Consider the following 12,683-nt stretch of genomic DNA (forward strand, 5'->3'; position numbering starts at 1 on the left):
GAAATCTTCATTGATTTTTAAAGGTGTATATTTAGGCCGATAGGCCTTCCTTTGGAATAGACTTTCGTCGTTCCTTTGGCTCTCGTGCTGACACGTGACATCGGATTCTGAATGGCTCCTTTGTTCCTCATACTGACACGTGGCATTTGATTCTGAATGGCATAACCATGAGTTTTTCAGTCTCGTGCAGCTAGCGTCAGAATAGAGCGGGACAGTTCTGCGAGGGAATGGCGGTTCTGCGAGGGAATGGCGGGTCGTGTTAACTTCCTGCAGTTATCTTCCCAATCTACAGCTCCGTGATTCGTGCTCTATCTACTCGATCTCTGTTCCATGCTGCTTAATTATTTCACTCTTTTCCGATTCTTCCCAGGCTCGCTCGCCTGCAGATTACCCTGACGGATTCTAGCGAGGAGTCGTCTGCCTGCCGGAATCCGGTGACTCCGCACGGCCTCTGCCCTGCCGTGGTCTTCCGCGTCGGCGCTTCTTCTCTTCTGCGATAAGCGGGGTTTGGAGCGGGAATTTTCCGTTAGGTTCGGACCGTCTCTTTGAAGTAAACTTCAGCTTTCTTTAATACTGTGTCGGCACTCTGATACTTGTTTTCCCTCTTTCTGTTAATCGACTGGAGTTGCTTTCTTTAATACTGTGTTGGTACTCTGATAATTGTCATCTTCTTTCTGTTAATCGACTGCAGGCTTGCCGTTGAGGGTTTGACAGAGCTCGATTTCAGTGAAGTGAATTATCGTCTAAACGGTAAGTGTCTGGAATTCTCTTCAGCTGACGTTAATTTGCTGTCTTGTGTTTTCTGTGAAATTGTGTTTGAATTGAATGCATGGGCCGATCTTCAGTTTCTTCTGTTTTCGGGGTTCGGACTAGACAATCGACAGAAATGCTTCTTTTCTGCGGCCGTTTAATCTTTATTTTGCAGTGTGCGCCATGGTCGATGTCACAGACATGCCGTTTTTATGTCTCTGAAGGCTTGCTTGTTTCTGTCTTTGATGTCTGTCTCCGCAATCGCTTGTCAGGCGAATTCGTGAGACTTGTTTTTGCGGGGTTCGGACTGGAGAATCGACAGAAATGCTTCCTTTTTGCGGCCTTTTAATCTCTACTTTGCAGTGTGCGTCTTGGTTGACGTCACGGACATGTCCTATTTTATGTTTGTGGCTTGTTTGATTCTGTATTTGATTTCTGTCTCCGCGATTACATGTCAAACGAATTGCTGAGACTTATTTTTGCAGCAAAGGCCATAGGTGATTCTCTGTTATTTCATTCACATCAATTTGAATTTTTAACATTGGTACCCTCTAAAATGAACCTTAGGACACATGACTGAAATGGATGACTTTAGACAATGACTCACGTTTATGTTAAACCTCAAAAGAAGGTCTAACAAAGATTTCCAGTTCTCATGTCAGTCTGTTCAGTGGATTTTTGTATGCATTCACTATCTTGTTCTTTTTTTGCCTTTTTTTCTTCTTAAAATTGAGTGCCGCATGGAATGAACAATTGAGGGGAACAATTATTTTTTCTCTGGTGATTGAATTGTTCCTCTGCAGTTACCGTGGATTAGTTTAAGCGCACATCCGTCTGTCCAAAGTGGAATTTGTAGAAATTGGGCACAGGAATCAAATTGTGCAATATTAACATCTGGTACCAGCAACTCTATCAACCAAAAATTATTTTTCTGGATTTCAGGCCAAAAATACTGATTTCCCTTCCAGTTATCTTGAGTAACCTAAAAAGGACCCAAGTCATAGCATGTTCAGACAAGGGCAAATTAAATTTAACTCTTCTAACATCTGATCCTTCTTGATTGCCCCATTTTTCTTTGGTCTGTGTGAGCTCTTCGAACATTAAGGCCATTATTGTGACCCTTAGGCACCACATTTCGCAAGGTTCTTTGGAACTAAATTGGATTCTGTCCAATCTCAAGCAGTGACTAATTTAGTGTCCAATCTCAGGCAGTGACTAATTTAATGGCAAATTTAAGTGGCTTGGTAGATTATTTATTTATTTGGAGGTAAGATTTGTTAAAAGATGAGATTAGTCTTTATTTTTTATAATGAAAAATATAATCCTGTTTTTTTTGTGTCAACATTTAAATTGGCATATTTTTGGCTCAAATTTTGAAGTGAAAAGAGTTATTTATACCCAGTTTTGTTTGAATATTTGAAGTTATACCTAATTTTGACTTATCTTTGCTGAACATAGTAAACTGTTTTTAAATTTTATTGCCCTTGAATTCTAACCCAAACACGAACGTGTTGACCCAGGTGTTACCACTGTATGTTGGCTCAGAATAATAAGTTTACTTCTAATTTCAGGTCGTGTCTCCCATACTTCTGTTTTCTGTATGGCATCAGCATAATCTTAAGTCAACTTGGTTTTTTGAATCAGCTGTTGTTTATATAGCGGCAGGATTTGATATTTATAAACCTATTATTAACCTTATAAATATTATATTTTGTGCTGGATGTGCAATGTTACCTCCCAAACCTGCACTCAAAGTGATAAAGCCCTGAGACACAATTGCAGCCTGAGGGGAACTCGGGGGGTTTGTCTAATGTCACCACAAGACCACCTTCTTTCTCTCCAGGCTGGCCCTCCTCCAGCAAAAAGGGGGAATCCCTAAGTAAAGTGTAAAATAAACTTTTGATTAAATGGGACGGTGGACCAAGACAAGTGCCATTCTATTTGGCCAAAATGAAGTCAAAGTCTAGATTGAAGAGGGTCCAAAATGTAAATGAAATGAGGCGTGACCATGTTGTTACAAATATGCTATAATCAACCATGTGGACTGCTTTAAAGTGCAGAAATCTCAAACATAGAAATGGCAGCAGAAAAAACTTATGAATTGATCAATAACAAAACATCAAGAAGAAGGAAGATTTCACCTCAACCTTTTCCCTTTTTCTGGAGCATAACTACCCTTAAATATAGTCCCTTACAACAGATTTTACAGACACAGTTCCAGCGACCAAATTCATCCCTATGAGATGGGAAATGGTGAACGACATAGAAACGGTGAACCTTACTTCTTCCTCCTGACAGATTTTTGACTAGGCTTGAAGGGGATGTCCTTCCAAATCCAACCATGCTCAACAAATGAGAGGGCTTCTCTTTATAAAGACTTAGGGCTGAGAATTGAACCTGGGCATCTTGTTTATTAAAGAAAACGCTACAAACCGAATAATCGGTTACTGTGCAATCAGGGTTTTTGGGTTCGTAAGTAATCTGTGTTGGTGATGGTCAATGCAGGTGCCAACACGAATTCTGTTACGTTTGTGGCACCTCATGGAGAAATGGAAGCCCTGACTGCAATTGTCCTCGGACAACTGTTGACCGCTTAATACGTTGACTGGTTCATAATCCCAGGAGTTCTGATGATATATATTTTTTGCAATACACGCAGGCTGTAGATGATTTTTACCGGGTAATTACTATGTTAGTGGATTGTGTTTAGATGGTGCTATGGGGATTCTGTGCAGCATCCCCAAATATATTGTCTGTATGAATGCACTTCCATGGCAGAGGAGGCAAAGCCTGCTCACGCCATTTGTGCAACAATTAGTTCCTTGTAATGGAGTATTTGGATGGAATATTTTGGTTTGCTGTCAGTAATTAGTGTGCACAGTGCTTTTCTTTACAACCCAGAGGTTACTAATATTCTGTTACCGTCGGTGTTCTGATGGGATATAAATTAGCAACTGAAAGTGACGTGTCTCTGTGTGATGTAGAAATAAAGAGTCGATGTAACGCTTAAAGAAATGGTTTTTCTATTAATAACATATTATAATATTTAGGCCGATAGGCCTTCCTTTGGAACAGACTTACATATTATGCGGGGCTATGGTATCCCACATATTTGTTCTATTTATCCCTTTGGCCATAAGCAAACCTATCTCATCTCATAGAACAATAGAACAAGAAAAAGAGGTTGTGCTAAAGTGACCTCTTTGTATTGCTAACATGAGAAGAGTATTTATGTGTGTCTCTCTATTTTCTTCAGCTTAATTTACTTTCTACTAAGACAATGAATCTCAGGGAATTGAAGTGTGCAAAAATAGCATTCATTAACGTGGGGCTATGAAATTTCTGTTTTTAACTGTCAAGGAATTCATCCTGGTCATTTGTTGTCCTTAACATAAATATTTAAGGTAGTGAGCATCTACATTGTTTGACATGCATACCCATACTGTATTTGGTATTTCTTCCTTGAAATAGAATGGAGATGTTCAATACACTATTGTTTAATGTAACATTTATGCCTTTTATTTATTATATATAATTTTGATATTTTCTTATTGGTATCTCCATGCATCTTACAAAGTGGTGAAAAATGTGTCTTACAGGGATGATTTTACTGATGTGTCTTTTCTTGATACTGATAATTGATGGCAGATGTTCACACTACCGCCGGAGATGCCAAATAAGGGCTCCGTCTTGTAATGAAGTCTTTGACTGTAGGAATTGTCATAATGAGGCCAAAGTATGCTTCTTTTTCTTTACTTCATTCGTAGCTATTTCAAGTTCAACGGTTGTGTTTGGTTTATATACTTGTTAAAATAGAACTATAAAATTACGTCTCTTCTAATTTCATTTGTGAGGGTATAGTATGGTCTGATCTCATATCTGAACAGAATTCAATGGATGTCCATCCACATGACAGACATAATGTACCGCGCCATGAAGTTCGAAAGGTAAGGTTCTATCTTGTTTTCCAGTTAGATGTTATTCATTATGATGTTTGTCTTAATGCTCTGAACAATATGTATTCTTTGTAATTTTCTGAAGGTAGATTTGAAAGATGTAAAAGTTTAACTTTTATTCTTCTCAAAAGATAAATGGTCAATTATCTAGCAAATTTTATCTAACTTGCTGGATTACTATATTGCTTTTGTTTATTTATAGTTATTCTTGTATGTTTGCAGTATATTGCTCTTGTTATTTATAGTTATTCTTGTATGTATGCAGGTTATCTGTTCACATTGTAGAACTGAACAAGATGTAAGAGCTGAGCCTTTTTAATTTTAATAATGTGCAGAAAATTTAGAGGTAAACACTATAATGCTTCTTGAGTTATTTTAAAAATGATTATGCACTGTCATTTTGTAGGTTCAGCAAACCTGCGTTACTTGTGGTGTTTGTATGGGAAAGTACTTCTGTGAAAAATGCAATTTCTTTGATGATGAGGTACGTTTTTAATGCCTTTTCAGGTTTAATAGTTCTGGTTTAGGAAAACAGAGAGTTTCACTCTTACAAAATTATAAAAAGATGGTTTGGATGTATACGCTTTTGGTTCTAATTGTACTTGCCACTTTGGTTTCCAGGACTCAAAACAGCAATACCACTGTGACGGATGTGGAATTTGTAGGTATGCTTTTCTCTTTTTCCTTTGATGTTTCTTGCTCTCTTGTAAAGTAATCTTTCATGTTATTGTGAAATGTATTAGATGTATTTCTTGCCTTTGACTTTAGCTACTTGTGCTGGTTTTCAGAACTGGCGGCAACGATAATTTCTTCCACTGTTATAAATGTGGTATGTTCTTTATGACTTCTCAAATTATCACCGCTTCTTCCCTTGTTTCATTGTAGTGCGAGAATGATTTATTTGCTCATGTACCTTTTTCTAGGATGTTGCCACTCTATCCGCTTGAAGGATTGCCACCCTTGTGTGGAAAAAGCAATGCACCACAACTGCCCTGTGTGTTTTGAGGTAGGTCACACTTATCTGTTTAGCGTAGTAATTGTAGTTTTCTTTTTATAGCATAATTTAGACTAAAGTTATTTAGATATCTGAACCCTCGTGATTCAATGTACCACAAAGACACGCACACATGGATCACCCAAACCTTAACCTGGCGGTATGGATCACCCCACCCTGAACCAAGCTATAGAATGCTGACTGTTCTACGCATGTTCAGGTGCAATTGAAGATTTTACTCTCCTCGTTGGTCTTATGAAATTTTATAAATTGACCTAAGAAATATCTGAACTCTTGCATAAGAACTACTCTTTTACATTACCCCATAAAGAAATGAGAACCCTTGCCAGATTACAATGATTTCTGCTATGATAAGCATTCTTACTCACAAGATTTTGTTTCTAATCAGTTGATATCCGTACCCACTTCTAGAGCTAGCTTCGGATTACCTAGCTATACTGGGTGCATTTATGTTATTTTTCTCTTGCTCTGATACAAACAACATCAGTGGTTTCAGTGTCCTGCCTTGTGTACCATGTCTGACTTGTAGTTGTTATATATGTGATGGCAAGATATCTTATTATAGTAGAATACCTGATATGCTTGATATGATAAAAGTTAATAGTTGGCTTTGCTCATGTCCATCAAAAATCAGTTGACTTCGCTTAATGATCAATTAGCTTTGCTCATGTCTATCAGAATTCTGGAATAGTCATATCCCTGTATTGAGATTTTATTCCACATGATCAATAATCCCCTTCTTGTCCACCTATGGCTTTACACGCAATACTGTTCTAAAGCGTTATCATGTAGGTACACTTCAGTAAGTTTCATATGTGGCCTGTTTTGTGCCCTAGCTCACAACCTCTTGTTTCCAGTCTACCTATACTATTACACAATACTAGATATACTTGCACTGATATGCCCATTGATGGTACCTTCTTCAGCAATCTGTGGTCACAGCTTGTAGCAGCTTTAATTTTATTTCAAATTTCTTGCCATTCTAACATGTTTGTTTGTCCTTTGCAGATTTGCTTGTCCAGTGTGCTCCAAATTTGTCTGTGATATGTCTAAATTGTGGGCGAAACTTGACCGAGAGGTAGATATTGTCGACAAGATGAACATCTTGAAGTCAACTTGCAATGGGTTGTATAAAGAGTAGCTTATTATATGTGTTTTTGCTAATTTTGATTTCTCATATTTGAAATTTTCTTTCGTCCAATGGCAATTGATTTTTTAAGTTTCTTGAGTGGATTCTGATATTTTTTTTTGTCATGTAGGTTTCTTTGACTCCAATGCCTGAAGCTTACCAGAACAAAATGATAAGTTGTTTGATGTTAATGTGGTATAATTTGGAGGCATATTTTAGAGCCCATTAGTGGCGTGGGAGAAAATACCTCACCACTTTCTCGCCGGTCATTTGAGCAGGTTTGAATCTTATGCAATGACTGTGGAGTAACTTCTGAAGTAATTATTCACATTGTTGCACACAAGTGTCAAAGTTGCAATTCTTATAACACCCGGCAGACCAGGGGAGGTCCTTCTGCAAGTTCATGTAGATCTCATCTTTGATATTCTCAAATGTTCAGATTCATGTATCCCTCTTTACCACTTGTAAGGTTGCAAATTTTCCTGATTGAAATTTCCATTTGACCTCTTTGCAATGTGTTTGGAATCTCTTATCACCTGTAGACAATTTAAACCTTTCTCTATTGCTATTTTCAGAATCTACCAAAAAGCATAAAGTTCTGCTCTGTTGTTTGGTCCATCTCCTACAGCTCTTCTTTGAAACTGATCTCGTAATTGTCTCTTAAAGTAATGCCTCATGATCCACAATAGCTGGGATTACCTTGACAAGCCTCGTTGAAATAACTCCACACTATTGTTATATATATATATATATATATATATCTGGGGATCTTAGTATTATTGGTTTCTTTTCCTTTAAAGGTGGCTGTGTCCCTTAATATGCATATCTATTCTTGTGTCAAACTTGATTAGTAATAACATCTTTGTTTTGAATTCTTTTCATTTCTTGCTAGCCAAATAGCTTAAGTCACTGTACAAGGACAGTCTGATGCCCACATGCAGTTAATACAGAATGTATTTTAAAAACTAGGATTTAGCTTTGTAGAAGATCATTTCTCTTACAATATGATTGTAATATCTTTTGTTTCTCTTACAATATGATTGTAATATCTTTTGTTTCTCTTCTGTGGGAAATTTTGTACAGGAGTTCAAACAATGTATATAAATAGAAAGATGCAGAAAATGACAGTCAAATTTCGTACTCAGAATTATGACAAGAAAGCCCCTGCAGGGTTTGTGAGGAAAGAGAGCTTCAACACCAGTTCTGTCTCCAACCGCCAAGATGATCAGTATGCTACTAACATGTTTAGTGAAGAATTTCTGCTATTCTCTTGTAATCTATAGGCCCCCAAAGCTCCTCATAGATGAGAATATTTGCAGGATGTTAATATTGTTGTAAGTTTGTAGTAGTTGTGGAATGGCTTACTTTTGTGCTGCTTCTCATCTTCAACAACAAGAGTTTCTGTGGTGAATAAGCAGAATCCATGTCCTGCCTTGTGAAGCAGCTCTCCACTGTCATAGTGTTCTTTGTAATGTCTCTGATAAATCCTTTAGACTTCTATTTCATTCTGTAATATGATGAGATTCACTCTACAAGATTCGGGGATTCACTCTACAGAGTCCATGTCATACCTTCTGAATCAGCTCTCCACTTGTGTTAATTTTCTCTGTAATGACCCTAATAAATTCTATATAATGAGATTTCATTTTGTAATATGATGAGATTTCACTCTACAAGATTACTTTCAGTTTTACTTGTATTGTGGTATATGAAATTTCTCAGTTTTACTTGTAATAGGATGGGATTTCATTCTCTAATATCATTAGATTTCCCTCTGCAATATTTGCTACTAAATTTTACCATTTAGAATTGGATATCAAAGAAACTTGTTAACCTATTACGAATGAGTGATGCATAACCAGTGTTAAGTGGGGGCAACTGGTGTGTGACCAATGTTCTGTGTGAACTGGCGATCATTGGGAGTTGTTATCTGGAGACACAGATTAAAGTATAACTGAAAATTTTGGTTGAGACTATTTCCATTTTTGGAAAGCCAAATTGTAAAATGCCCTTTAAAGGAAGGATGTGTAGGGATTGCAGAAATTTCCAGAATCAAATTCTTGATGTAAATTTTTAACTTTCTTCCTTTTAAACCCCTTAAAGGTGGGGTGGGGATGTAAGATATATATTTTATTTGTAGAAATTCAGACAAGTAAATAGAACATTTAAAATATTTGCACTGTTTTGCCTCTTAAAATGCTTGAAAATGAAAGTTTGAATTGTATCTTGGACAGAGCATAGATTAATAAGTGCTAAAAGCTTGCTTTGAGGGCCAGAGAAATACATATTGTTTTGAATGGTGGGTTTGCCAAAATGGAATCTAAAACCACTATATTTGAGGACTTAAATATGTAAAACAAAATACTTTGAAAAATACAATACATGAATTTAAAATCGGTTTCAAAATTTTAATAATGTTAATGTTTTAGTTCTACTGTCAACCAGTAATGTAAGTGATTTGTTTTAACATTTGCAAATCACAAATTTCTCCACTTTTCATTTACCATGTACAACATTGTAATTTACTTTTCATTTAGAAAAAAACCGTGCTGCCAATAATCTATTGAACCTATTGAGCTTTAAGTATGAACGCGTTCTACACTTACTATATTAATATGAATGGTTTGGTTTTGGTTTTGTTCTTCTAATATCAAATGTACTGGTACAAGATGGTCAACGTGGTTATTACCTTCGTCACTACTTACCTTTACATATGCTTTGACTATCTATAGAACTTTCTTCCTTTCACTAATCCTATCGGCCTCTCTTTGTACCTTTTGGGACAATTGCTAGTGATTAACACTTTTCTTCTATACATGAATTTCATGACATTCACGGTATAACTTTGATTTGTTATTATTATTTTTTAACTTTGATTTATTATTATTACTTTTTTAAATGATTGGTTGTATATTTTTTTTGAAAGTTTATAAAGTTAATTAATTTAAAGTTAATTAATTTAAATTGAATAATTTTTTTTATTAGAGTTGTTTTTAGTTTGATTTTTTGAAATTTCATAGAAAAATTTGAGGTGAAATATTAATTTGTGTTATTTAAACTAGTTTTTATATTGTATATATGGATTGAGCACTTTGTAAAAGCCGTAAGGAACTTCGTGTAGGGGTTACCAATCAAGTTTATGATTTCAATAAATTCTTGCCGGATTTTAGAGAAATTAGACTGGAAAAACCCACCGAAAAACTTCCAAAAAATCTCACAAAAAACAACTCGTTTCTTATTACACATGAACTTTGAATCATAATAGAAGTTAGATTGGAAAAACCCACCGAAAAACTTCCAAAAAATCTCACTAAAGACAACTCGTTTCTTATTATACATGAACTTTGAATCATAATAGAAGTTTAACAATGTTTAAAATATTTTAGCTATTTATTTATAATAATTTTTTATTAATCATATTTTTTTCCTCCAAATATGGTAAATTATTTGAAAAAATTATTTTAATTTATTGGTTAATCAATAAGAATATGATGATTAAAAGATTATGATTACAGATATAAGTTAGATTCATTATTATTATTTAAAAAAACAAGTCACTCTCAACAAATGTCTTTAGGTTTCATTTTTCTTTTTGCATGATAGTGGGAAAGCATATCCTAATTCAGTTGTCAAACTAACAGTGAGGGTAACCATCTATGGCTGCTATCCGCAAATGCAAGTTGACTCATCACTGTTATTCAAGGACAATCCCGCCACCTGGAATGGAATGACTTGCTGGTGGTCACTAGGGGGTGGGTTTTCGCTCCTGCTAGATGCCTCTGGGTCTTGGGTTGTTAACCTATTTCCGTTAACTTGTTTCTTTACTTCCAAGGAAGAAGAATTCTTAGCGAAGCAATATTAGGGCATACTCCATACTCTTTAGGTCTTGAGTTGTTCACTTGTTTCTTGACTTCCAAGGAAGATGAACCCTTAGAAAAATAACAAAAAATAATTAATACAATTGTAGGTGAAATTGTATTTTGCATAGCTTAAATCACATTTGCAAATTCATAAGTCCATTCAACATCCTTGAATATTCTCATGGCACTTGAATAATGCAGTCTTAAGAATTGAGATTTTCAATTTTAGAATTTCCTACCAAAATTGGTTAAAGCTCATCTAAAAAACAAATCCAAAACTTAAAACATACTAAGACAACCATATAAATTAAAGAACTATTAAACCCCACCACACATCAATATATGATAAACATTAAAACACATGAATCATGGTACATTTCACCTACCTAAAACTTAAAAAATCATAAAAAATATCTAAATTATAATTTTGTTTTAAATTATTATTATTATTATTAATTATAAAATGAATTAATATATAAATTAAACATATATAACAAGATTCTTAACGATGGAGATTCAATCCCACTTTAATGGAGATTCTTAATATTTAAATAGGCTTTGTCAAAATACCATGTGCCAAAAATATGGATCATCAATACCACATGCCCAAAAAACTATAACTCATTTATATGACACTTGTTCATATGCATTTTTTTTTAAATTAATCAATTTAATTAAAATGACAAAAATGACATAACAACTTTGGAGATACATCTCAATCTTTGATTTGTGAATACTGTTAAGAATATTTTAGAATATTTTGTGTAGGTTAATTCTCTACTATCCACCTAATAATTATTGGTAATTTTAAATTAATCAATTTAATTAAAATGACATTACTACTTTGGAGATACATTTCAATCTTTGATTCATGAATACTGTTAAGAATATTCTAGAATATTTTGTGTAGGTTAATTCTCTACTATCCACCTAATAATTATTGATAATTAAATTAAAATTGTTGAAATGATATTCCAAATTAAAAACACCTATAAACATTAATATATGCAAAAAAATATATTCAATATTTTATAGAGGGAGAGTTTCACTCTCAACAAATGCCTTTAGGTTTCCAGTTTTTTTTTTTTTTTTTTGCATAACAGTGGGAAAACCTATCCTAATTCATTTGTCAAACTAACAGTGGGGACAACCATCTCTGGTTGCTATTTGCAAATGTAGGCTAACTCATCACCATTATTCAAAGAAAAATAGGCCCCCTAGAATGACCTGTTGGTGGTCCGTACGGGGGCGGGTTTTCACTCCTACCAGATGCCTTTGGGTCTTGGGCTGTTAACCTATTTCCGTTAACTTGTTTCCTTATGACTTAGGAAGACAAGTTCTTAGCCAAACAAAAACAATTTTAGGGCATACTCCATACTCTTTAGGTCTTGAGTTGTTCACTTGTTTCTTTACTTCCAAGAAAGATGAACTCTTAGAAAACAAAGAAAATAATTAATACAATTGTAGGTGAAATTGTATTTTGCATAGCTAAAATCGTATTTGCAAATTCATAAGTCCATTCAACATCCTTGAATACTCTCATGGCTCTTGAATAATGCAGTCTTAAGAATTGAAATTGCAATTTTAGAATTTCCTACCAAAATTTGGTTAAAACTCATCAACCAAACAAATACAAAAACAAATCCAAAACTTAAAACATACTAGCAAAACCATATAAATTAAAGGAGTCGTCTTTAATGCGACTTTTTGGACTTCCCGGTGCTGGAATCTCGTGGAAATATTTGAGGTGAAATCTTAATTTGTGTTATTTAAACTGGTTTTTTTGATTGTATATATGGATTCAACACCCTAAAAAACCCTAGTGCACTTTGATTGTGCATGAGTTACCCATCAAGCTTGTGATTTCAATAAATTCCTGCCGGATTTTAGAGAAATTAGACTGGAAAAGCTTTCAAAAAGTCGCACTAAAGGCAAATTGTAAATTAAATAGCTATTAAAGGTCACCACACATC

At 34.8% G+C, this 12,683-nt stretch overlaps 1 protein-coding gene and 1 long non-coding RNA gene across 10 annotated transcripts; both read left to right on the forward strand.

Moving 5' to 3' along the window:
• The first annotated feature begins 215 nt into the window (after positions 1-215).
• On the forward strand, positions 216-1,577 carry LOC149231316 (uncharacterized). Of its 3 annotated transcripts, none has more exons than XR_016248053.1 (3): positions 216-550; positions 692-750; positions 1,554-1,577. It is a non-coding gene; the product is annotated as an uncharacterized LOC149231316 (long non-coding RNA). The 3 variants fall into 3 exon arrangements; XR_016248051.1 differs by lacking the exon at positions 1,554-1,577 and adding an exon at positions 926-1,531; XR_016248052.1 differs by lacking the exon at positions 1,554-1,577 and adding an exon at positions 1,023-1,531.
• Positions 1,578-3,991: 2,414 nt separating this feature from the next.
• Positions 3,992-7,020, forward strand: LOC149231317 (E3 ubiquitin-protein ligase RZFP34-like). 7 transcript variants are annotated; one of them, XM_089379174.1, is made up of 9 exons: positions 3,992-4,486; positions 4,612-4,697; positions 4,972-5,004; positions 5,113-5,190; positions 5,328-5,371; positions 5,495-5,535; positions 5,630-5,712; positions 6,730-6,799; positions 6,981-7,020. In XM_089379174.1, the coding sequence occupies exons 2-8, from the start codon at positions 4,644-4,646 to the stop codon at positions 6,763-6,765; spliced, it is 369 nt and encodes a 122-aa protein (XP_089235300.1). In that variant the 5' UTR covers positions 3,992-4,486; positions 4,612-4,643; the 3' UTR covers positions 6,766-6,799; positions 6,981-7,020. The 7 variants fall into 7 exon arrangements, 3 of the variants coding, with proteins under 3 accessions (XP_089235300.1, XP_089235298.1, XP_089235299.1); XM_089379172.1 differs by having other exon boundaries at positions 4,638-4,697; XR_016248047.1 differs by having other exon boundaries at positions 6,730-7,020.
• The last annotated feature ends 5,663 nt before the right edge of the window (positions 7,021-12,683 follow it).

Source organism: Pinus tabuliformis, chromosome J (assembly GCF_031772625.1).
Source record: "Pinus tabuliformis cultivar Carrire ecotype Pingquan chromosome J, CPIR1, whole genome shotgun sequence".
Taxonomy (NCBI): Eukaryota; Viridiplantae; Streptophyta; class Pinopsida; order Pinales; family Pinaceae; genus Pinus; species Pinus tabuliformis.